Source organism: Oncorhynchus clarkii, chromosome 5, assembly GCF_045791955.1.
Source record: "Oncorhynchus clarkii lewisi isolate Uvic-CL-2024 chromosome 5, UVic_Ocla_1.0, whole genome shotgun sequence".
Lineage (NCBI taxonomy): Eukaryota > Metazoa > Chordata > Actinopteri > Salmoniformes > Salmonidae > Oncorhynchus > Oncorhynchus clarkii.
In genome coordinates, this window is record NC_092151.1 from 67,076,911 (window position 1) to 67,103,150 (window position 26,240).

The 26,240-nt window shown below is 40.5% G+C and overlaps 2 protein-coding genes across 3 annotated transcripts; one reads left to right on the plus strand and one right to left on the minus strand.

Annotated features, from left to right (window-relative positions):
- Positions 1-1,588: 1,588 nt before the first annotated feature.
- LOC139409264 (solute carrier family 5 member 9) lies at positions 1,589-7,064 on the minus strand. The gene is made up of 13 exons (XM_071154155.1): positions 6,823-7,064; positions 6,491-6,562; positions 6,107-6,211; positions 5,774-5,938; positions 5,590-5,695; positions 5,419-5,499; positions 5,041-5,246; positions 4,733-4,868; positions 3,852-3,959; positions 3,512-3,662; positions 2,753-2,921; positions 2,419-2,634; positions 1,589-2,329 (listed from the first exon to the last, which is right to left on the minus strand). Exons 1-13 carry the CDS (start codon positions 6,949-6,951, stop codon positions 1,994-1,996), a joined length of 1,980 nt encoding a protein of 659 aa, XP_071010256.1. The 5' UTR covers positions 6,952-7,064; the 3' UTR covers positions 1,589-1,993.
- Positions 7,065-11,252: 4,188 nt separating this feature from the next.
- LOC139409265 (glutamate--cysteine ligase regulatory subunit-like) lies at positions 11,253-18,419 on the plus strand. Of its 2 annotated transcripts, XM_071154157.1 has the most exons (8): positions 11,316-11,589; positions 12,300-12,368; positions 15,845-16,076; positions 16,229-16,313; positions 16,498-16,554; positions 16,803-17,005; positions 17,098-17,212; positions 17,351-18,419. In XM_071154157.1, exons 3-8 carry the CDS (start codon positions 16,041-16,043, stop codon positions 17,530-17,532), a joined length of 678 nt encoding a protein of 225 aa, XP_071010258.1. In that variant the 5' UTR covers positions 11,316-11,589; positions 12,300-12,368; positions 15,845-16,040; the 3' UTR covers positions 17,533-18,419. The 2 variants fall into 2 exon arrangements, with proteins under 2 accessions (XP_071010257.1, XP_071010258.1); XM_071154156.1 differs by lacking the exon at positions 15,845-16,076 and having other exon boundaries at positions 11,253-11,589.
- Positions 18,420-26,240: the final 7,821 nt, after the last annotated feature.

Sequence of the window (26,240 nt, forward strand, 5' to 3'; positions counted from 1 at the left end):
GTGTACGTGTCCAGGGTTCTTGCCGTCCAGAATCTCCTCCCATGACCAGGAGTCCTGAGATCGCTGCTGCTGTTCGTTACCACGCTGCATGGTCCTTTGGTGGTGGGTGCTTCTGTAACGGTCGTCGTATGAAGGAGAAGAGGAGGACCAATGCCCAGCGTGGTAAGTGTCCATATTTAATAGAACAAACTGAACACGACAAAATACAAAAATAACAAAGTAAACAAACCGAAACAGTTCCATGTGGAACACACAGACACAGAAAATATACACTACAATCCGAAAGAAAATAAATGTACTTGTTACCCCATACATTTTCCCTGACACCCAAAAGTAGTCTTTGCATTTTGAATTCTTAGCAGGGCAGGAAAATTGTCCAATTATCACAGTTAGCAAGAGAACATCGCTGGTCATCTACGGCCTCTGATCTGGCGGACTCACTAAACACACATGCTTCGTTTGTAAATTATGTGTTGGAGTGTGCCCCTGGATATCCGTAAATTAAAAACACAAACTGGTGCCTTCTAGTTTGCTAAATATAAGGAATTTGAAATGATCTACACTTTTACTTTTGATACTTAAATATATTATAGCAATTACATTTACTTTGATACTTAAGTATATTTAAAACCAAATACTTTTAGACTTCTACTCAAGTCGTATTTTACTGGGTGACTCACTTTTACGCGAGTCATTTTCTATTGAGGTATCTTAAAAATTAGGGCCAGCTTCCCTGTGGAACGCTTGCGACAACTTGTAGTTAAATTGAGGCTATTCTGGGGGCAAAAGGGGGTCTGCAACTCAAATCAAATCGTATTGGTCACGTACACATGGTTAGCAGACGTTATTGCGAGTGTAGCGAAATGCTTATGCTTCTAGATCTGACAGTGCAGCAGTATCCAACAGGTAATATCTAACAAATTCCACAACAAAACTAATACACACAATCTAGTAAAGGAATGGGATAAGAATATAGAAGTATAAAACATATGGATGAGCAGTGACAGAGCAGATAAGATGCAATAGATAGTAAAGAATAGATAGTGAATGATACATCCCAGCCTGGGATGAACATTATATACATATGAGATGAGTAAAGCGAGACATGTACAGTAAACGTTCTTAAAGTGGCATTATAAAAGTGACTTGTGTTCCATTTATTAAAGTGGCCAATGATATCAAGAATGGTAGGCAGCCGCCTCTGTGCTAGTTGTGACTGTTTAACAATCTTATGGCCTTGATATAGAAGCTGTTTTTCAATCTCTCTGTCCCAGCTTTGGTGCACCTGTACTGACCTTGCTTTCTGGATGGAAGTGGGGTGAACAGACAGTGACTCGGGTGGTTATTGTCTTGCCTTCCTGTGACATTGGGTGTTGTAGGTGTCATGGAGGGCAGGTAGTTTGCCCCCGGTGATGCGTTGTGTAGACATCACCACCCTCTGGAGAGCCTTGCGGTTGTGATGTTTTGTACACAGATAGCGCTGTTGGCTAGACGCACGTGCCAATACCAGTGTGAACACTCACTATTTAATGCAATATTTTTTTTGTAAGAAAACCAACAGTAGAGTTGAAAATGCGATGGAAACCCATTTAACTTGCATTTTTTATTCAGTAAATGGGGAATTTAACCGCAAAAGGTATTTTATGTCCAATACATCAACACGCACAGCCTTTTATCTGTAACAAGTCCATTTGATGGGAACGCATCTATGGTAGGAAAATGTGCATATTGTTTTTATGCGGATTTTTGAATATTCGCATGAAAATCTGTCGCCAAATGGATGGAAACCTAACTACTGACCCTGATCAAAGAGTACACATTCAGATGACAGTTTTGGCAATAAAAAGTCTAAATCCCAACAACTAAAAACAACATTACCATTATTGTTTGACATTCTAATTGTAAACCAATTAGCATTTTGTGTGTGATCACTAATTCAATAAACAATATGTGATTCAACAATATCTATAATCAAAATGAGAGTTATATTAACTCAGGCAAAGTAGCCCCACATAAAGACATTGATAGAGAGTAGTATGAGGGCGTTCGCATTGCACACGTTCCGCCAGATTGGTTCTTCCTCAATGCTGGTCAGTTTTAACTCCAAGGCATTTTTCTCCTCCAGGGTTAACTTTTTCTTCTCAGGCCCAGACAGCCCACACAGCCACATTCCAGTACGCTTCCAGCATGGCCCGCCCTCCACAACAGCCTCCTCCCCAACTCTGGGGTCAGGAGTTCTGGGTGGTGTCCTGGGCTTTGTGGTCCATGGGTCATTGAAGTCAATGCGCGGCTCCTTGCTGTGTCTTGTCCACCATGTCAGGCGATGGAGCTGCAGGGGGATTGAAGAGGGGAAGAATGAATAGGTTATAACATGCAAGTCTGTTTAATGTTTATGATTATTACATGTGGCACTCTTACATGGTGCTCTGGAATGGCCGGAGTGCAGAGGCTGACAGCAGTGATGACCAGGCCAGTGAGAGCCAGGAGGATAAGAGCAAAGTACAGGTAGTGGACATCCCTGATGAAGGCTGGCCGTATGTCTATCTCTCCACAAGATGGGGTGCCATACACAAACACCAGCACCATCTGCACCAAGCCAACAGCAAGGCCCACGATCAGACCCCAGAAGGCTCCCTGTGTTAACGGTCATCCACATTGAACGCACACACAAAGGTACAGTGTTTTGTATCAAATCTCAACAATGTACTTTATGACATAAAAACAAATAATGGCATAAAACTCTTGATCTGACCTGCTCATTGACACGCCTCCAGAAGATGGCCATGATGAAGACAGCAGTGATGGGAGGAGCCAGGTAGCTGGTGATGGCCTGGATGTAGTCAAACAGCTGTCCACTGTTGGCTGACTGGATGATGGGGATCCACAGAATGCTGAGCACCACCATTACTAAGATGAACACCCTGCAGGTGATGACCACAAACAGGAGGTGAGGATTATTTCAGTTTAAAGTATTGTATAATGAATCGTACATAGGTTACTTTTGTTAGGAATCGTTGCCTTACTAAAATAGTTTTAATTTAGAAAAATCCTGATCAGTTTTCTAGTATGTAAATGTAACCGTATTGAGTATATACAGCATTGGACTTTGGACCAGAGGTCATGGGTTTGGATTATGGGGCAGGGACATCTTAATGGGATATATACCTTAAGTCTTGCATTCTAAACAAGGCAATGTTTGCAACAGGGAATTCCCACAAAACAAATAATGCTTGCTCCATCCATTTTGTATTATTGTTTGAGAAAAAAATTATTGACACTTTAATTAAGCTGCCTAGATTTTGTATAATGTCTTCTGCGGTTTAGTTATGCGATTTTATACTAAGCTTATTATTCACAGGGGAGTTGTAGCACAAAATACAACAGTGCCTGGAGTAAACAAAAGCAGAACCTGAGGAAGTTGGGCATGTTTAGACACAACTATTGTCAAACAACTGGCTTTGACTCATGTTTAGAAGACATTGCTGTACATTTCTTTAATGGCGTTACCTACCTGCCCACTACCATGAGTTCTGGCTCGGAGGCCTGTGGCCGGACCCTCTGCCAGATGTCGATGGTGAACAGGGTGCTGCTGCTGTTGAAGATGGAGGTCAGAGAGGACATGAGGGCAGCCATCATTACTGCAATCATCAACCCCCGCATGCCTGGAGAAGATAGACACAGATATAACAGATTGAAGAGTGAAATTGGGCGAGTGAGATTTAAAATACAAACATCCTCAGAAAATTATATAGACACAGACATACAGTGATGACACATTTGAACCTTTTCAAAAATAGGATCAATAGTAAGTGTGTTTTCGGTGTGTTCACGCGTGTGTGCGGATGTCTTACCAACAGGCATAAGTTCTACCACTAGTTTTGGGTAGGCAATATTGGAGCAGCCCACGGTGGCTCCACAGATTCTTTGGCACGCAATGGGGTCAACACATCCTACCTCATCTGCAGACATAAAGAGACAATATACAGTGGGGCAAAAAAGTATTTAGTCAGCCACCAATTGTGCAAGTTCTCCCACTTAAAAAGATGAGAGACCTGTAATTTTCATCATAGGTACACTTCAATTATGACAGACAAAATGAGAAAAGAAAATCCAGAAAATCACATTGTAGGATTTTTAATGAATTTATTTGCAAATTATGGTGGAAAATAAGTATTTGGTCACCTACAAACAAGCAAGATTTCTCTCACAGACCTGTAACATCTTCTTTAAGAGGCTCCTCTGTCCTCCACTCGTTACCTGTATTAATGGCACCTGTTTGAACTTGTTATCAGTATAAAAGACACCTGTCCACAACCTCAAACAGTCACACTCCAAACTCCACTATGGCCAAGACCAAAGAGCTGTCAAAGGACACCAGAAACAAAATTGTATTGAGATAAACTTTTGTTATTGACCAAATACTTATTTTCCACCATAATTTGCAAATAAATTCAATAAAAATCCTACAATGTGATTTTCTAGATTTTTTTCTCATTTTGTCTGTCAAAGTTGAAGTGTACCTATGATGAAAATTACAGGCCTTTCTCATCTTTTTAAGTTGGAGAACTTGCACAATTGGTGGCTGACTAAATACTTTTTTGCCCCACTGTAGTAATACACAGTACATTAACATACTATACAACTTCTGAACAAGGGCAATACCATTGCTGTATATCTGGCAGAGGGTCCATTGCTGTATATTGGATTTAGTATAGACAAAGTGAGAACTCACTTGGGTAAAGTGCTCTGCTGATCATTCCAGGCATCACTATAAAGAACATGGGCAGGACCTTCAGGTAAGCTCCCAGCACAGAGCCTCCTTTGGCATGGGACAGGTTCTTGGCTGAGAGAGACCTCTGCACTGTCACCTGGAGCAGGTTAGGACAAGGTCACTTACGTGAGGAAATCTCATGCCTCTCCAAAAATGTGGGATTCTTCGTAATGGTCTACTGTAACATACCTAAATAACAAGTCAAAATAACACCTTAGACTTGACTGTAATGCAAAATGCAAGTCAACTACAAAAGTTCCATCTCATACCTGGTCAGCGCACCACACCCAGGTGGCTATCACCGTGAGGCCAAACAGCAGACCAGGCCAGGGCAGATCCCCCGTCACTGGGTCTCTGAGGATGTGGAAGGCATCGGACCGGGGTAGGTGACATGTAGTGTTGGGCACAGTCAATGTGGGGATGGCCTCCTTGTACTGCTCCAGCAGACCCTCATACCAACCCACTTTGTCAAACGCTAAAGATAAAGTTCAAGGGTCCGTTTGAAAATGGATACAATAAATCATCCAATCACTAATGAATAAAATAATTATATACTATGATACTAAAGTAGTTTTAGACAAATTCATATTTAGAGGTATATACTGTATACTGTTGAACTTATACTATAAAAAACATAAAAACAGTACCTATGAACATGAGTATGAATGCGCCTATCACCATGATGACCGTCTGTAAAGCATCTGTATAGATAACTGCTGTCAGCCCCCCTGGAATCAATAACAGCCAATGGTAATCAATAACAAACAATGCCATGTAATGAATGAATAAATGACTGGTAGATTATGTTGAAAAGTTACCAGCTATAGTGTAGAGGGCAGTTACTAGAAGAAGCACCACTGTGGAGAGATAGAGGTCCCAGCCCAGGGACACTTGAATGAACAGAGCGCCAGAGAAGATGTCTGTCTGTAACAAGAATATTCAACTAGCACCCTGAATTGCAGTATGAAAAATTTTAGATTTTTTTTTATATGAGCATCTTACTGATATCTTGGTGAAAATATAGAGGATGAGGGAGAGAACACTCATGTAGATTCTGATGCGCTGGCCCCCAAACCGCTTCTTCAGGTACTCTGGCATAGTTACCACACCAGCAGAGATGTAAACAGGCACAAAGATCCAACCAAGAGCAATGAGGACCCAAGCTGCCTGTGAAACATGAAAGCTTATTCTAAGCTGAAATACTGTGGAAAGGTCTTCATAATAAACGGCGTCCACCTCCTGATGGAAATATTGACAAACTGTAATAACTTGATTATCCTCTCGATTGTTTATCATCTTGGTGTTTTTTCACAATGCACTTAACATATTACTTACATTCCATTCAAACCCTCCAACAGCGATGCCTCCTGCTGCTCCAGTGCCAGCTAGTCCAATGAACAAACCACTGCCAACATTACTGGACATCAGAGAGGCCCCAATCTGAGACAGCAGAACAAAATGTACTTCATTTTGTCCATTTTTATCTTTGGATATAGGTAGCTATTATCAGTATCAACTATTTTCATCCAATTATTTAATGTTATAAAAGAAACAACTTTCCTAATTTAAAATAGATGATAATACTTAATAGTCTGGATCATGATTAACTTTTTATCTAGTTGACATACTACTTTCTTCACTAATGTTCAGTTCAATGCATAGAGTTTATTTGAGTTCAATGCATTGAGTTCAATACCATCATAATCTCAGGCTACTTACAGGCCACCATGTCATGGATCTTCCAGCCAAGAAGTATCCACCCACTGTCCCACGGTTTGCCCTGACAGAAGACTGCAATAAAGAGTTAATTTACATCATACATCAAACTATACTGTCTGTAGATATTAGTTACAGCAAAGCCTTCTCAATGACATTGCTTTATACTTATTATTTAGTCAATATTTCATTTATTTGAACAACAGATTTTGTGAGAGGAAGAATTCTGATGAATTAATCTCCACAGTACAACTTCAGTGTTAGGTCATTGTACCAGTCTGCCCTCTTCATACAATGAAAGCATCCACCAGGTAATAGGAGTGTTTATTACTTACCCATATTCCCACAACAAGAACAAAGACAAAGTATACCACGACCACAACAATATCAAGAGCTTCCAAAGCAAACTTTTCAGGTAATTCAGGCACAGAAGTCGTTGTCGCAAGACTAGGTGTTGAAGTCATTTTGACAAAAACATAGAAAACCGTGTGAACTTTGAGGCTAGCATGAAGCAAGTCAATAATTAATCAGCTTATCAAGACAATATGGAACCCCATTCATTGGTCACATATAAACCGGAAAGTCTTCAGAAATACCTATCAGATTGTAAAGGATGTTTCCTGGAAAGATTTCAGTGGTGACATTTTCCTAAAATCCATAGGATATGTATGTGTGTGCTGTATGCTCTGTTGGGCAGCTAACAAACATACTATTATGTTCCAGAACTGGTTTGACAAGAACATTATCTGGGTTAAACAATTATTGAATAATGATGGCCAACTATATGATTATCAAGACTTCATGAGAACACAATGTTACATTCACTCCTGAAGAGTATCACATTGTTGTTAGAGCTGTCCCTAAAGGTGCTATTCTTCTTTTAGGATAATATAACAATACTCCAAGTGCAACTGTTGAGGATTTTGTAGCCTCAATACAGTTAGAAGGAATTTACATTTTAAACTATAAATGTAATAACATGTATATAAGGAAACTATGTCAATATGTTACTATTCCCTCTGGTAAAATGTACTGGAATTTTGGAGTGAGTTAGAAGATTTTATTTCAAAAGAAACGACTATTAATGTTAATCTGAGAGAATCTGATAATGTTTATTTTGATCCAAATTATATGGAACGTGACTGTCACGCCCTGACCTTAGTTATCTTAGTTTTCTTTATTATTTGGTTAGGTCAGGGTGTGACGTTTAGTTTTTGTATTGTCTAGGTTTTTTTGTATGTCTAGGGGTTTTGTATATCTAGGGTTTTTTGTATGTCTAGGTGTTTATATGTCTATGGCTGCCTGGATTGGTTCTCAATCAGAGGCAGCTGTTTATCGTTGTCTCTGATTGGGAACCATATTTAGCTAGCCATATTCCTTGGTTATTTTGTGGGTTGTTATTCTATGCTTCACGTTTTGTTGTTTAGTTCTGTTCAGTGTTCTCTCTTTAATTAAAGAGTTATGTTCGCTTACCAAGCTGCGCCTTGGTCTCCTCTTTATGACGACAGTGACGTAACTTTCATTGTTAATTTATTTATCCATAAAAAGTAGTGGGCAGAGAACAAACCCCTCTTCACATTGTTTAAGATGCTTTAAATATTATTTTGAAATGAAGAGTAAATGTAAAAAGAAATATGCACCATAAAAGTGTTAGTCTCGATATGTAATACCCATCTGTTAGGTTTATGTACTCTTGTTTGTATATTTCTGTAATTTGTATGTTGTGTTCATAATAAAAAATAAAATAAACCTATGGTCACAAAATTATATATGTAGTTAAGTGAATAAAAATTATTATTTTATTACCAATATGGGATAAAGATGTACATCTACAAATAATATATATACACACACAATAATGGCAGAACAGTAAAGTTAAGTAGCTACAACAGGCTCTATCACATCTTCCAAAACTTGCTGTATTCATCCCCTTTGAAATACAGTGCCTTGCGAAAGTATTCGGCCCCCTTGAACTTTGCGACCTTTTGCCACATTTCAGGCTTCAAACATAAAGATATAAAACTGTATTTTTTTGTGAAGAATCAACAAGTGGGACACAATCATGAAGTGGAACGACATTTATTGGATATTTCAAACTTTTTTAACAAATCAAAAACTGAAAAATTGGGCGTGCAAAATTATTCAGCCCCTTTACTTTCAGTGCAGCAAACTCTCTCCAGAAGTTCAGTGAGGATCTCTGAATGATCCAATGTTGACCTAAATGACTAATGATGATAAATACAATCCACCTGTGTGTAATCAAGTCTCCGTATAAATGCACCTGCACTGTGATAGTCTCAGAGGTCCGTTAAAAGCGCAGAGAGCATCATGAAGAACAAGGAACACACCAGGCAGGTCCGAGATACTGTTGTGAAGAAGTTTAAAGCCGGATTTGGATACAAAAAGATTTCCCAAGCTTTAAACATCCCAAGGAGCACTGTGCAAGCGATAATATTGAAATGGAAGGAGTATCAGACCACTGCAAATCTACCAAGACCTGGCCGTCCCTCTAAACTTTCAGCTCATACAAGGAGAAGACTGATCAGAGATGCAGCCAAGAGGCCCATGATCACTCTGGATGAACTGCAGAGATCTACAGCTGAGGTGGGAGACTCTGTCCATAGGACAACAATCGTATATTGCACAAATCTGGCCTTTATGGAAGAGTGGCAAGAAGAAAGCCATTTCTTAAAGATATCCATAAAAAGTGTTGTTTAAAGTTTGCCACAAGCTACCTGGGAGACACACCAAACATGTGGAAGAAGGTGCTCTGGTCAGATGAAACCAAAATTGAACTTTTTGGCAACAATGCAAAACGTTATGTTTGGTGTAAAAGCAACACAGCTGAACACACCATCCCCACTGTCAAACATGGTGGTGGCAGCATCATGGTTTGGGCCTGCTTTTCTTCAGCAGGGACAGGGAAGATGGTTAAAATTGATGGGAAGATGGATGGAGCCAAATACAGGACCATTCTGGAAGAAAACCTGATGGAGTCTGCAAAAGACCTGAGACTGGGACGGAGATTTGTCTTCCAACAAGACAATGATCCAAAACATAAAGCAAAATCTACAATGGAATGGTTCAAAAATAAACATATCCAGGTGTTAGAATGGCCAAGTCAAAGTCCAGACCTGAATCCAATCGAGAATCTGTGGAAAGAACTGAAAACTGCTGTTCACAAATGCTCTCCATCCAACCTCACTGAGCTCGAGCTGTTTTGCAAGGAGGAATGGGAAAAAATGTCAGTCTCTCGATGTGCAAAACTGATAGAGACATACCCCAAGCGACTTACAGCTGTAATCGCAGCAAAAGGTGGCGCTACAAAGTATTAACTTAAGGGGGCTGAATAATTTTGCACGCCCAATTTTTCAGTTTTTGATTTGTTAAAAAAGTTTGAAATATCCAATAAATGTCGTTCCACTTCATGATTGTGTCCCACTTGTTGTTGATTCTTCACAAAAAATACAGTTTTATATATTTATGTTTGAAGCCTGAAATGTGGCAAAAGGTCGCAAAGTTCAAGGGGGCCGAATACTTTCGCAAGGCACTGTAGTCTTTGAATTCCACCGTCCTTTGTTTAACAGCTCCCTTCTTGGAATCCTGCTTCCAGATCCTGATTTTCCTTTCTTCCTCTGAGAGTGTACTGATGTCCACAGGCATCTGAAGGGATACAACACAAAATCATCAAAATCACTCTCACAATTTGTCTGATTAGCATTCAAATGTAGGATTCCTGAATAGTCAAAAGTGGCAAAAATGTAAACTCAGCAAAAAAAAGAAACAAACCTTTTTCAGGACCCTGTCTTTCAAAGATAATTAGTAAATATCTAAATAAATTCACAGATCTTCATTGTAAAGAGTTTAAACATTGTTTCCCATGCTTGTTCAATGAATCATAAACAATTAATGAACATACACCTGTGGAACGGTCGTTAAGTACACTGTACAAAAATATAAACTCAAAATGTAAAGTGCTCGTCCCATGAGCTGAAATAAACGATACCAGAAATGTTCCATGCGCACAAAAAGCTTCTCTCAAATTTTGTGCACAAATTTGTTTACATCCCTGTTAGTGAGAATTTCTGCTTTGCCAAGATAATCTATCCACCTGACAGGTGCCGGACATCAAGAAGCTGATTAAACAGCATGCTCATTACACAGGGGCACCTTGTGCCGAGGACAATAAAAGGCCACTCTAAAATGTGCAGTTTTGTCACACAACACAATGCCACAGATGTCTCAAGTTTTGAGGGAGTGTGCAAATGGCATGCTGACTCTGGGAATGTCCACCAGAGCTGTTGCCAGATCATTTAATGTTAATTTCTCTACCATAAGCCACCTCCAATGTCGATTTTATAGTTTTGGGCAGTACATCCAACCAGCCTCACAACCGCAGACGCCCACGTCGTGTGGGCGAGCAGTTTGCTGATTCATAATTAATTTTACAGAAACAAGAAGATGATTTTCACGTAGTTTGGCGTAATTTTTTTTTCAACATTTTGAACGTTTACCTAAAAAAAAATGTTTCCATCAGACCTGTCACATTTTTTACCTGACATGTATGTTACTAAGCATAAAAAGGTTGGATGGAAACCTGGTTACTGGTGGTGATTTTCATGTTGAATTAAAAAGGAAATCTTCTCTCTTGAAACAAGCTGAGTCATGATTAATGTACATTACAATTGTCAGTACAGTACTGAACTGTAACAACATATTGGTCAAAAGGGTGCTAAATTCCACATAAATCCATGCCAGATTTTGCACACAACGCACAGTTACAAGGTGGGCGTGCTCATAGCGCTAGTTTCCACCAGCAAAATAAACTACCGGTACATATGCAATTCACAGAGGTACTGTTTTTGAAACGCTGTGAGTCCTGTCGCTAACTGCAGAATTAAATAACTGGATAAGTTGCTGGATAGCTTAAAAGGACGTTTCACTACTATATATTTACTGACAACCAAGGACACCACATGGACAATCACACCACCAGTGCTAAAGTGCTTCTCAACCATGCTACGACATTGAATCTGCACACGGGAAATTTAGTAAACCGTAGCCGTCTCAAGAAAAAATGTCCGTCTTCACCTAGTGAAGAGGTAAGACTGACCATTGACTTTGTCATAACTGGCTAGCTAATGTAAGACGTTTGAAAAGAGTGCATCACGGCTGGTCAGCTAACTGGCTAGATAATGTTGTTGCTAACTAGCTTGAAAAACCATGGCCTCGACTTAAATTAGCGCGTTTAGGTAGCTCAACAACCATGCGTTGTCTTTCCTATATCCATCCCCATTACGTCATTAAAAACATCAGTTTGCGTTATGTAGTCTGACGTTTATGGCTGTATTGCAAGACCTGTCAAGGTCATGATTCACCTGATAATCAGATTTAAAGATGCATGAGGACATTTTAAATTAAGAAAGCCAGGACTTGTCTTGTGTGGATTATTGAAGGCCAGCTTTAATTCGGCATGGAGAACAATCATAAAACTATTTCCTTGAAGCTGTGCCCAACTTGACTCGAAGAATATCTATTTAGCGTTTAATAGTGTTGATGTTGTATAGTAAGCCATAGCTCAGGACCAGAACTTAATGCGCACATTTTCGTACTGTCCAAGTCACTAATTGCCAGCAGTGTACAAAATAATCCTATACTGTCCATGTCTGGCAATCTTTCACAGCATCATTGAGTGATCTATAGGCATCATTGAAAGCCCTACCTAGTTACGAGGTGTTGTTTATAGCAAACATGTTAACACTTCCATTCATTTACAGTCCACTCTTAATACATTTTTTTTTTACCATTCCAGATTCAAGACTGTGTTCGAGCTACACTTAGTGAGTGGTTTGCCACGATACCACCACCAACTTCACCAACGGTTAGGCAGTTCTCTTATTTATTTGTTTATTTATTGATCTTTATTTGCTATAAATGAATAGGCAAACTGTGCTTCAGCCCATCTGCATTTAACCTATTGGACTAATAATTAGCTAGATCCCAAATGTGATCTTTTAATCTTTTATCTAGTTAGCATTCTATTGATTTATTTAAAAAAAAAAACTTGCATAAACACAGTGAATATAATGTAGGCATACCTGTCAGGGTAACTTGGGGTCACCTAGGGTAACAGAAACCACTTCATGTCACCATTTACCCCCCCCCCCCCCCCCAACACTTTCCCTGTTTGCTACTACTTTTGTTCAACTAAGCATGTAATCTGTCACCACAATTTAAGTCACTTCTCAACAAATATATAGAGGTTATTGCATTTTACCCCAAGTTACCCTACAATTGACCCATGTTCCATTTAGTCCCACTCTCCCAATGCACTCACTGCAAACTCTGGGTTTAAAATGGTGCCGTTCACAGATATTTAGGAGTTGAGAAATAAAGTAGGAATGGAAAGCTGGGATCCCCCTCTTTTTAATAAAGGCCATTAAAACTGCTGTTTTCCCTGCGATTGCCAGAATTGTTGTGCATTGACTGCTTGTCGGAATGCATGTTTTCCTCCCTATGGCACTGATAACTTTAACACACAACAAGCCGACCAGGGAAATAGATAAATCAGACAACCCATAGTATAATAGTTTATCTATTCATTAGTTGTTTTGTTTGCAGAGGAAAACTACATCTGGACTGCTCTAGCATCTTCAAAGTGCTCCTCGGCAGAAATATTGTTCATGTTAGATATTTTTTGGGGCTGGTGGCAATGATTTTACTGTGGCGCAGAGCCAGAGCTAAATGACTGCAGTGGAAAAACTGGAGAGACATCACACTCCATCCACCCACTCAATACCACATACAGTGCATTCGGGAAAGTATTCAGACCCCTTCCCCTGGACAAGGCAGTAAATCCACTGTTCCTAGGCTGTCATTGTAAATAAGAATTTGTTCTTAACTGACTTGCCTAAAAAAAAAAAAAATCTACACCCAATACTCCATAATGACAAAGTGAAAACAGGTTTTTAGACATTTTTGATAATCAATAAAATAAAATAAAAAGGATACCTTATTTTGCGATGTGACTCTAATTTGAGCTCCGGTGCATCCTGTTTCCATTGATCATCCTTGATGTTTCTGCAACTTGGAGTCAACCTGTGGTAAATGCAATTGATTGGACATGATTTGGATAGACCTGTCTATATAAGGTCCCACAGTTGACAGTGCATGTCAGAGCAAATACCAAGCCATGAGGTCGAAGGAATTGTTCGTGATGCTCCGAGACAGGATTGTGTCTGCACAGATCTGGAGAAGGGTACCAAAAAATGTCTGCAACATTGAAGGGCCCCAAAAACACAGTGGCCTCCATCATTCTTAAATAGAAGACGTTTGTAACCACCAAGACTCTTCCTAGAGCTGGCCAAACTGAGCAATTGGGAGAAGGGTCTTGGTCAAGGAGGTGACCAAGAACTCGATGGTCACTGACAGAGTTCCAGAGTTCCTCTGTGGAGATGGGAGAACCTTCCAGAAGGACAACGATCTCTACAGCACTTCACCAATCAGGCCTTTATGGTAGAGTGGCCAGACAAAGCCACTCCTCAGTAAAAGGCACATGACAGCCGACTTGGAATTTGCCACAAGCACCAAAAAGGCTCTGACCATGAGAAACAAGTTTCTCTGGTCTGATGAAACCAAAATGTAACTCTTTGGCCTGAATGCCAAGCGTCATGTCTGGAGGCAACCTTGCACCATCCCTACGGTGAAGCATGGTGGTGGTGGCAGTATCATGCTGTGGGGATGTTTTTCAGCAGCAGGAACTGGGAGACTAGTCAGGATCGAGGCAAAGATGAACAAAGCAAAGTACAGAGAGATCCTTGATGAAAACCTTCACCCCAGTCGGAGGTCCTGAGCAGGTTAACTTTCCAACAGGAGGACAACCCTAAGCACACAACCAAGACAACGCAGAAGTCTCAATGTCCTTGAGTGGCCCAGCCAGAGCCCGGACTTGAACCCGATCGAACATCTCTGGAGAGACCTGAAAATAGCTGTGCAGTGATGCTCCCCATCCAACCTGACAGCGCTTGAGAGGACCTGCAGAGAAGAATGGGAGAAACTCCCCAAATACAGGTGTGCCACGCTTGTAGCGTCATACCCAAGGACCGAGGCTGGAGTAGCTGCTAAAGGTGCTTCAACAAAGTACTGAGTAAAAGGTCTGAATACTTATGTAAATGTGATTATCTTGTTTTTATTTAATATATTAGCAAAAATGGCATCTGTTTTTGCTTTGTCATGGGTTATTGTGTGTAGATTGAGGGGGAGAAACTATTGAATCCATTTTAGAATAAGGCCAAAACTAAAAATTTAAGGGGTCTGAACTTTGCAAATGCATTGTAGTTCGCCACGCTGATAAATACTTTTTTTAGCTGCAAAGCATCTGTGTTTTTAGTAATAACAAAATATATATTATTGCTATGCATACACTTTAAAGTGCATCCACTACATGAAAGTGCTTCTATTATTTCTGAAAATTTGTTTGAACTAAGGTTTTTTTGGCATTAACTATCCAGCATCAACTACCTTTTGTTCTATAGTATTTTATCCCATGATCAAAGAGCTCCTTGTGGTAAACAACTATAACCAAAGAAGCACTCCTTCTGTGTCTACCACCTAGCCTAGTTGTATTTTCCATGCATGTTTTATTACGTACATAGCTACAAAAGGGCTATTAAACCCAACTTCCAAACACCGATTATAGTGTTCATAATCCTTTTACCAAGTTCCCATGGTGACCAAGTGTCTACAGTATCTCTGATCAGCTAACATTTTACATCATCTAGCATTAATGAACAATACTTGTGTAACCATGGGTTACTTCTACGTGATGGCGTTCTTCTCCTGGGAAAACAAAATAGCTGTCTGACTGCAAAGAATTCCTCAGACTGATGAAAGGGGACTGTCATTTTGATCGTTCATGCAAAGTTGCCTGCGAAAGGTTCTACATGTGCTTCTGCTGTGAGGTTGGCGTAGCTTTGCCCTGTGGTATTTCTGCTAATCTGCTTCAGCACGCTCAGTGAATACAGAGGGGAGAGGGGGTCTAAGCCCTAAATAAAACCTTTTTAGTTCGATGCGGTGATAGAACTATTTCACGTTCTCTTTGGAAGGGCGGGAATAGAGGGCTGTCTGAAACCATTAAGTGCACCTCGTTGGACTTTTGATTATAGTTTGGCAGCCTCTGCCGCATATTCGGCTCGGTGCAAATGAAGCACGCCTCTGTTTCATGCAGCATGCCAGAGCGAGCAGTTCTTCCACTGTCGGGAGAAATGATAATGCATATTAATATTAATTGCATGCAAATAAAGATTGCTTAGCTACAAACACAACAGCGGAAGCACATTCATGATCTCTGATTCACAGGTGGAGGAATTCTGTGAGAGCTTAATGTTATGCCTTAAAACCTTTGCCCCCCCCCCCCCCCCTCCAACCAACGAGGAAGTCTGCTGTAGGGTTGCCAGCCCGCTCTTCATTTCCATTCAGTTCGACTCGCCATAAGTTTGGGGTCTGAACTGTGCATTACGTACACAAAGCCAAAGCTTATTGGAGCATCCCTGCAATGAAATCCCACAAGATTGTAAAACAGAAATTCTGGGTTCGTATTTGAACAAAGTGGAGGAACAATTGAAGTTTCTTCTGGTTCTTTATGTAATTTTAAGCTTTATTTTTGTAATTCTTTTCCTTTTGACAAACTTTTGTTGAAGTTTGAGTACATGTTCTAATATTGATTGACACCTATTTATTTAGGACTTACCAGACACAATTGACTGCTCCATCCCTCAAGCTACAGAAGCAATCACACCCGAGGAGAGGGAGGAGCTGAAGGTTTCAGGTGAGTTTTACTCTTACTTATGTCTTTCATGACAATGGACATAGTGATGATATGAGACCGTAGTGTGGCATTGACATGAGGAATTCTGAGCTCAGTATGTGAATTGCATGACAAAAATGCCTTTCCTGGTAACTTGCTGAGGGGTTGTTTTTGTCATTAACATGACCATATTCTTGCTTTGCAGTCAAACTATTTATTTGCGAGGCAGACCTCTCTTCAATCAAAGATGCAGTAGATAAGGGTGAGTATTACATTTGTTACAAATAAGCAAAGAACCATATTGACTCAGTGACTGCCAAAAGTCATTTGGCATATGCGATAGTCTATAAACCTGACCATGCTGTCATATCAAAATTCAACAGACCAAAGTAGACGTTAGTATCAGTGAACTTCTGTCTGTTCCTGGACCACACCCAATTCATGTTTGCATAACCTCAACCAATTTTGTGCTTCAAGTTTCATGCTCATAAGAGGGACTGTTTCTGACAGCTTGCCAGGCCCTGGCTGTTTCCCAGCTGGACTCAGTGATCATTGCGCCCCCTGCTCTGCCTGAGGAAGTGAGCCAGACCCTGGACAACCTGCAGCCTGCCTGGAGTGAACTGGAGGGTCTGGTGCAAAGCCACAAGATCGCTACCATCGGCACCTCCGACCTGGACAAGGAGCTCCTGGAGCAGCTCTACAACTGGGCCCAGGTGAGTGGTGATGTTGATGAGACCCTCAGATTTTTCTAGGATTGCTTTGGTGTATTTTGGGTTTTGAATTGTTTTATTTTCTCCTGGTCTAGGTCAAACCCAGTAGTAACCAGGTGAATCTGGCCTCCTGCTGTGTGATGCCCCCTGACCTGACTGCTTTTGCAAAGGAGTTTGACATTCAGCTACTGACTCATAATGACCCAAAAGGTGAATATTCCGCTCTTGCATTTGAATTTGTGATATTTTCACTATATAATCAGATTCATGTTTTACATGAGTAGGGTACAGACAGGATGTGTGTATGCTCTGAGGGTCAGTGAATTAACACATTGTCTCTTCCTGTAGAACTGATTACTGCTGCCAGCTTCCAGGAGGCAGTGCAGGAGAGCACTCAGGACCTGAAGGTGGCAGACTGGAGGTTGGAGTGGGTTTTGCGTTACTCCATCATAGTCAAAAGCAGGGGGATCATCAAAGCAAAAGGCTACCTTGTTCACGCAAAGAGAAGCAGCCTGCAGCATGTCCTCTGAAAACCAGTTGTTCAGATGTTATTCATGACCAATGCATTCATAGTAATGAAACCACTTACCCTTCTGCATTGCAGTAGAAGCTGTGTTTTAAAGACTGATGGGTAGCTAAACTTTTATCCAACATGGTTTCAAAGTGGATTTTTTTCCTTTTCTCCCCGCATCTACTTTATTTTGCTGTGTCAAGGATTATGGGGTATTATGAAAAAATGATGCATTGGTACCACAGCATTTGTATTTTAGTACAATGACAGAATTATTCAAAAGCAGTTTAAAGGGGAAACACAGCCTCTAACCCACTATGGAAATGTCCTATGATATTTTTACATTGTAAATTTGGATCTGTTGTTATAGCTTGAGTCATATGTAAAGTCCTAGTGCTCTCTGATGTGTATGAGCAGCTTCTACTGTATAATACTTGCACCCTCTATTGGCAATGGGGGGGATTAAGGCATAATTCCAATTGACATTTATGGTTAGTTCAGAAACTATTTTTGACTGTGTACACATTTTATTTTAAACAAATCTAGTGATACTTTATGGATGTTAGTATTGTCATGTCAAACATTTTAATATATGTTTAAAGCCCTGTACTTACTGAGAATATACTAGGACAGTGGTTCCCAAACTGTGGGGTGTGCCTCCTAGGGTTTAAATTAGTAGGCTCAACACCTTTATTGTGTACATAATAGCACTGGAAAATTCCAGATTGGCATGGAAAATGAATTACAAGCTCTGAAGTGTCTGGCTTGATAATGCCTTATTCATCATGGCTTTTCTTCCAGACATTGTCCAAAAAGTTTGATTTCTCTCTTGTACTGTAATTAAAATGTTGCTATTTTCTGTATATCATGTCCTAGAATTGTGTTTATTAAATGATGAAAGACTAAGTGTTTTATTTTAAAATGAATGCGTTAACTGTAAGTGTCTCTGGATCAGTGTCTGCTAAATTACCGAAATGTGTTCAGTGTTAAGGTATAGTGCTAAGCCAGTTTCTCTTATGAGTCAGTCACGTAATTAGCAATGTCCGCTATCTGAACTTGTCGTAATCATGGCCGACTACCGACCGGGCACGGAAACATTTACTTTCTCTCTGCAATCGAGGGGGGGGGGGCTAAAGTGTTTCCCTGCCAGGTGGGGTGGCCACTCAACCAAATCTCACTTAGGGCCCCCAAAGGCTAGGGCCAGCCATGATTCAGTTACCTAACCAAGGCCACCCATCTGATGATTAACAGAGCTGCAAGAGCGCAGGCTCCTGTGGTTTGCAGTTGCAGTAAAATAAAAATATATACAGTGCCTTGCGAAAGTATTCGGCCCGCTTGAACTTTGCGACCTTTTGCCACATTTCAGGCTTCAAACATAAAGATATAAAACTGTATTTTTTTGTGAAGAATCAACAACAAGTGGGACACAATCATGAAGTGGAACAACATTTATTGGATATTTCAAACTTTTTTAACAAATCAAAAACTGAAAAATTGGGCGTGCAAAATTATTCAGCCCCCTTAAGTTAATACTTTGTAGCGCCACCTTTTGCTGCGATTACAGCTGTAAGTCGCTTGGGGTATGTCTCTATCAGTTTTGCACATCGAGAGACTGACATTTTTTACCATTCCTCCTTGCAAAACAGCTCGAGCTCAGTGAGGTTGGATGGAGAGCATTTGTGAACAGCAGTTTTCAGTTCTTTCCACAGATTCTCGATTGGATTCAGGTTTGGACTTTGACTTGGCCATTCTAACACCTGGATATGTTTATTTTTGAACCATTCCATTGTAGATTTTGCTTTATGTTTTGGATCATTGTCTTGTTGGAAGACAAATCTCCGTCCCAGTCTCAGGTCTTTTGCAGACTCCATCAGGTTTTCTTCCAGAATGGTCCTGTATTTGGCTCCATCCATCTTCCCATCAATTTTAACCATCTTCCCTGTCCCTGCCGAAGAAAAGCAGGCCCAAACCATGATGCTGCCACCACCATGTTTGACAGTGGGTATGGTGTGTTCAGGGTGATGAGCTGTGTTGCTTTTACGCCAAACATAACGTTTTGCATTGTTGCCAAAATGTTCAATTTTGGTTTCATCTGACCAGAGCACCTTCTTCCACATGTTTGGTGTGTCTCCCAGGTGGCTTGTGGCAAACTTTAACCGACACTTTTTATGGATATCTTTAAGAAATGGCTTTCTTCTTGCCACTCTTCCATAAAGGCCAGATTTGTGCAATATACGACTGATCGTTGTCCTATGGACAGAGTCTCCCACCTCAGCTGTAGATCTCTGCAGTTCATCCAGAGTGATCATGGGCCTCTTGGCTGCATCTCTGATCAGTCTTCTCCTTGTATGAGCTGAAAGTTTAGAGGGACGGCCAGGTCTTGGTAGATTTGCAGTGGTCTCATACTCCTTCCATTTCAATATTATCGCTTGCACAGTGCTCTTTGGGATGTTTAAAGCTTGGGAAATCTTTTTGTATCCAAATCCGGCTTTAAACTTCTTCACAACAGTATCTCGGACCTGCCTGGTGTGTTCCTTGTTCTTCATGATGCTCTCTGAGCTTTTAACGGACCTCTGAGACTATCACAGTGCAGGTGCATTTATACGGAGACTTGATTACACACAGGTGGATTGTATTTATCATCATTAGTCATTTAGGTCAACATTGGATCATTCAGAGATCCTCACTGAACTTCTAGAGAGAGTTTGCTGCACTGAAAGTAAAGGGTCTGAATAATTTTGCACGCCCAATTTTTCAGTTTTTGATTTGTTAAAAAAGTTTGAAATATCCAATAAATGTTGTTCCACTTCATGATTGTGTCCCACTTGTTGTTGATTCTTCACAAAAAAATACAGTTTTATATCTTTATGTTTGAAGCCTGAAATGTGGCAAAAGGTTGCAAAGTTCAAGGGGGCCGAATACTTTCGCAAGGCACTGTAGTACCAGTCAGAAGTTTGGAGACACTTACTTGAGGGTTTTTCATTATTTTTACTATTTTCTACATGGTATAATAGTTGTGAAGACATCAAAACTATGAAAAACACATGGAATCATGTAGGCTCCCGAATGGCGCTGTGGTCACTATAGTACCTGGTTTGAATCCAGGCTGTATCACATCTGGCTGTAATTGGGAGTCCCATAGGGTGGTGCACAATTGGCCCAGTGTCATCTGGATTTGCCTGGAGTAGGCCATCATTGTAAATAAGAATTTGTTCTTAACTGACTTACCTAGTTAAATAATGGGTACACTTTTTTTATAATAAATGTAGCCAAAAAAGTGTTAAACAAATCAAACATATTTGAGATTCTTCAAAGTAGCCACCCTTTGCCTTGATGACAGCTTTGCACATGCTTAGCATTCTCTCAACCAGGTGACCTCTTCATGAGAATGGATTTCAATTAACAGGTGTGCCTTAAGTTCATTTGTGGAATTTAGCCCTATTTGGTAAAAGTCCAAGTCCATATGTCAAGAACAGCTCAAATAAGCAAAGAGAAACGAAAGTCCATCATTACTTTAAGACATCATTCAATGCAGAACATTTCAAGAACTTTAAAAGGTTCTTCAAGTGCAGTCGCAAAAACCATTAATGATGAAACGGGTTCTCATGAGAACCGCCGCAGGAAAGGAAGACCCAGAGTTACCTCTGCTGCATAGGATAAGTTCATTAGAACTGCACCTCAGATTGCAGCCCAAATAAATGCTTCACAAAGTTCAAATAACAGACACATCTCAACATCAACTGTTCAGAGGAGACTGCGTGAATCAGGCCTTCATGGTCGAATTGCTGAAAAGAAACCACTACTAAAGGACACCAATAATAAGAAGATACTTGCTTGGGCCAAGAAATCCATGCGTAATGGACATTAGACCAGTGTAAATCTGTTTTTTAGTCTGATTAGTCCAAATTTTAGATTTTTGGTTCCAACCACCGTGTCTTTGTGAGACGCAGAGTAGGTGAACAGATGATCTCTGCATGTGTGATTCCCACGTGAAGCTTGGAGGAGGAGGTGTGATAGTGTTTTGCTGGTGACACTGTCTGTGATTTTATTTAGAATTCAATGCACACGTAACCAGCATGGCTACAACAGCATCCTGCAGCAATACGCCACCCATGGCTGTGTGAGGGCTATTTGACCAAGAAGGAGAGTGGCGGACTGTTCAAATCAAATCACATTTTATTGGTCACATACACATGGTTAGCAGATGTTATTGCGAGTGCAGTGAAATTATTGTGCTTCTAGTTCCGACAGTGCAGCAATATCTAACATGTAATCTAACAATTCCACACAACTACCTAATACAAACAAATCTAAGTACAGGAATGGAATAAGAGTATAAACATAAATATATGGATGAGCAATGACAGAGCGGCATAGGCAAGATGCAATAAATGGTATAAAATACAGTATATGCATATGAGATGGGTAACGCAAGATATGTAAACATTATTAAAGTGGCATTATTATAGTGACTAGTGATCAATTTATTAAAGTGGCCAATGATTTCAAGTCTGTATGAGATGGGTGAACATGATTACTCCAGAATCACTATTCATTTATTTCAGATCATATAAAAACAAGTATCTTTGACACATCCCCAAGGAATGAATGATAAACTTGACTATTCTCACTTGAGTACTTTCATCAACAAAACAATCGGTTTACGTTCTTCAGCATGCATCGCGATTCGACTGGTCGTGTCTTGGCATTCTCTCAATCAGCTTCATGAGTTAGTCCCCAGGAATACATTTCAATTAACAGATGTGCCTTGTTAAAGTACATTTGTGGAATTTCTTTCCTTAACTTCTTTGGGACTGGGGGGCAGTATTGAGTAGCTTGGATGAATAAGGTGCCCAGAGTATATATTTTAAACATTTGCATGTAGTCTATTTAGGTCTTTAATGTCCTCGTTTTAAAATAACAATCCGGTCCTGCCTGCTACTCAGGCCCAGTATCTAATATATGCATATTCAAATCAAATCAATTTATTCATATAGCCCTTCGTACATCAGCTGATATCTCAAAGTGCTGTACAGAAACCCAGCCTAAAACCCCAAACAGCAAGTAATGCAGGTGTTGAAGCACGGTGGCTAGGAAAAACTCCCTAGAAAGGCCAAAACCTAGGAAGAAACCTAGAGAGGAACCAGGCTATGTGGGGTGGCCAGTCCTCTTCTGGCTGTGCCGGGTGGAGATTATAACAGAACATGGCCAAGATGTTCAAATGTTCATAAATGACCAGCATGGTCAAATAATAGGTCTGGGACAGCAAGGAGTCATCATGCCAGGTAGTCCTGAGGCATGGTCCTAGGGCTCAGGTCCTCTGAGAGAGAAAAAGAAAGAAAGAATTAGTGTGAGCATAAGACAGGAGAAGTACTCCAGATATAACAAACTGACCCTAGCCCCTATTGCAGCATAAATACTGGAGGCTGAGACGGGAGGGGTCAGGAGACACTGTGGCCCCATCCAATGATACCCCCGGACAGGGCCAAACAGGAAGGATATAACCCCACACACTTTGCCAAAGCACAGCCCCCACACCACTAGAGGGATGTCTTCAACCACCAACTTACCATCCTGAGACAAGGCTGAGTATAGCCCACAAATATCTCCACCACGGCACAACCCAAGGGGGGGCGCCAACCCAGACAGGAAGATCACATCAGTGACTCAACCCACTCAAGTGACACACCCCTCCTAGGGACGGCATGAAAGAGCACCAGTAAACCAGTGACTCAGCCCCTGTAGTAGGATTAGAGGCAGAGAATCCCAGTGGAAATAGGGGAACCGGCCAGGCAGAGACAGCAAGGGCGGTTCGTTGCTCCAGAGCCTTTCCGTTCACCTTCACACTCCTGGGCCAGGCTAAACTCAATCATATGACCCACTGAAGAGATGAGTCTTCAGTAAAGACTTAAAGGTTGAGACCGAGTTTGCGTCTCTCACATGGGTAGGCAGACCATTCCATAAAAATTGAGCTCTGTAGGAGAAAGCCCTGCCTCCAGCTGTTTGCTTAGAAATTCTAGGGACAATTAGGAGGCCTGCGTCTTTTGACCGTAGCGTACGTGTAGGTATGTACTGCCGGACCAAATCAGAGAGATAGGTAGGAGCAAGCCCATGTAATGCTTTGTAGGTTAGCAGTAAAACCTTGAAATCAGCCCCTGCCTTGACAGGAAGCCAGTGTAGGGAGGCTAACACTGGAGGAATATGATAAATTTGTTGGGTTCTAGTCAGGATTCTAGCAGCCGTATTTAAATTGCAGTATTGCAGTATTGCAGTATTATATTATTAGTAGATTTGGATAGAAAACACTCTGAAGTTTCTAAAACTGTTTGAATGATGTCTGTGAGTGTCACAGAACTCATGGCAGGCAAAAACCCGAGAAAAAATCCAACCAGGAAGTGGGAAATCTGAGGTTTGTAGTTTTTCAAGTCATTGCCTATCGAATATACAGTGTCTATGGAGTCATATTGCACTTCCTAAGGCTTCCACTAGATGTCAACAGTCTTTAGAACCTTGTTTGATGCTTCTACTGTGAAGGAGGGGGGAATAAGAGGTGATTGAGTCAGGGCTCTGCCAGAGTGCCATAAGCTGATCATGCGCGCTCACGTGAGAGCGACCTGCGTTCCATCACATTTCTACAGACAAAGGAATTCTCCGGTTGGAACATTATTTAAGATTTATGTTAAAAACATCCCAAAGATTGATTCTATACATCGTTTGACATGTTTCTACGAACTGTAATATTACTTTTCATCTGAACTTTCGCCTGGACTTGCCCGCGCAAGTGTACTAAACGCACAAACGAAAAGGAGGTATTTGGACATAAATAATGGACTTTATTGAACAAATCAATAATTTATTGTGGAACTAGGATTCCTGTGAGTGCATTCTGATGAAGATCATCGAAGGTAAGTGAATATTTATAATGCTATTTCTGACTTCTGTTGACTCCACAACATTGCGGATATCTGTACTCTATATCATCGACTGTATCCTTATGTAATACATGTATCACTAGCCACTTTAAACTATGCCACTTTGTTTACATACTCATCTCATTTGTACATACTGTACTCGATACCATCTACTGTATCTTGCCTATGCTGCTCTGTACCATCACTCATTCATATATCCTTATGTACATATTCTTTATCCCCTTACACTGTGTACAAGACAGTAGTTTTGGAATTGTTAGTTAGATTACTTGTTATTACTGCATTGTCGGAACTAGAAGCACAAGCATTTCGCTACACTCGCATTAACATCTGCTAACCATGTGTATGTGACAAATAAAATTTGATTTGATTTGATTTGATTTGATTTATGGCTTGTTTTGTTGTCTGAGCGCTATACTCAGATTATTGCATGGTGTGCTTTTTCGGTAAAGCTTTTTTGAAATCGTACACATGTAACGGATGTGAAACGGCTAGCTTAGTTAGCGGTGCACGCTAAATAGCGTTTCAATTGGTGACGTCACTTGCTCTGAGACCTTGAAGTAGTAGTTCCCCTTGCTCTGCAAGGGCCGTGGCTTTTGTGGAGCGATGGGTAACGATGCTTCGTGGGTGACTGTTGTTGATGTGTGCAGAGTGTCCCTGTTTCGCGCCCGGGTATGGGCGAGGGGACGGTCTAAAGTTATACTGTTACACACAGCGGTTGCATTAAGGAGAAGTTTATTTAAAGTTCCATGCATAACACTTGTATTTTCATAAACATTTATGATGAGTATTTCTGTAAATTGATGTGGCTCTCTGCAAAATCACCGGATGTTTTGGATGCAAAACATTACTGAACGTAATGTGTCAATGTAAACTGAGATTTTTGGATATAAATATGAACTTTATCGAACAAAACATACATGTATTGTGTTACATGAAGTCCTAAGAGTGTCATCTGATGAAGATCATCAAAGGTTAGTGATTCATTTTATCTCTATTTCTGCTTTTTGTGACTCTTTGGCTGGAAAAATGGCTGTGTTTTTCTGTGACTAGGTACTGACCTAACATAATCGTTAGGTGTGCTTTCGTTGTAAAGCCTTTTTGAAATCGGACACTGGCTGGATTTACAACAAGTTTATCTTTTAAATGGTGTAAATTATTCTATGTTTGAGGAATTTTAATTATGGGATTTCTGTTGTTTTGAATTTGGCGCCCTGCAATTTCACTGGCTGTTGGCGAGTATCCCAGAGAGGTTAATATCCACATATCCCAGAGAGGTTAATCCATTTGAGCCAATCAGTTGTATTGTGACAAGGTTGGGGGGTATACAGAAGAGAGCCCTATTTGGTAAAAGAACAAATACGAACAAATAAGAACAGACCAAGTAAGACCAGCTCAAATAAGCAAAGAGAAACAGCATTCTAAGACATGAAGCATTCTAAGTCAGTTAATCTGGAAAATTTCAAGAACTTTTAACGTTTCTTCAAATGTGAAACTGGCTCTCATGAGGACCGCCACAGGAAAGGAAGACCGAGAGTTACCTCTGCTGCAGAGGATAAGTTCAGCTACCAGCATCAGATTGCAGCCCAAATAAATGCTTCACAAAGTTAAAATAACAGACACATCTCAACATCAACTGTTCAGATGAGACTGAGTGAATCAGGCCTTCATGGTTGAATAAATCAAATAAACCACTACTAAAGGACACCAATAAGAGACTTGCTGGGCCAAGAAACACGAGCAATAGACATTACTGGTGGAAATCTGACCTTTGGTCTGAGTTAAAATTTGGGAT

What these genes read in the sequence shown, in the direction of transcription:
- LOC139409264 (XM_071154155.1), bottom strand. Translation starts at nt 6,951, where the DNA reads ATGACTTCAACACCTAGTCTTGCGACAACGACTTCTGTGCCTGAATTA. An exon ending in ATATTTTCACCAAGATATCA is followed by an intron (nt 5,696 to 5,773) that starts GTAAGATGCTCA and finishes TTCTTGTTACAG; the next exon opens with ACAGACATCTTCTCTGGCGC. An exon ending in GAACTCATGGTAGTGGGCAG is followed by an intron (nt 2,922 to 3,511) that starts GTAGGTAACGCC and finishes CATCACCTGCAG; the next exon opens with GGTGTTCATCTTAGTAATGG.
- LOC139409265 (XM_071154156.1), top strand. Translation starts at nt 11,464, where the DNA reads ATGGACAATCACACCACCAGTGCTAAAGTGCTTCTCAACCATGCTACG. An exon ending in CAAAGATGCAGTAGATAAGG is followed by an intron (nt 16,555 to 16,802) that starts GTGAGTATTACA and finishes TGTTTCTGACAG; the next exon opens with CTTGCCAGGCCCTGGCTGTT. An exon ending in AGCTCTACAACTGGGCCCAG is followed by an intron (nt 17,006 to 17,097) that starts GTGAGTGGTGAT and finishes CTCCTGGTCTAG; the next exon opens with GTCAAACCCAGTAGTAACCA.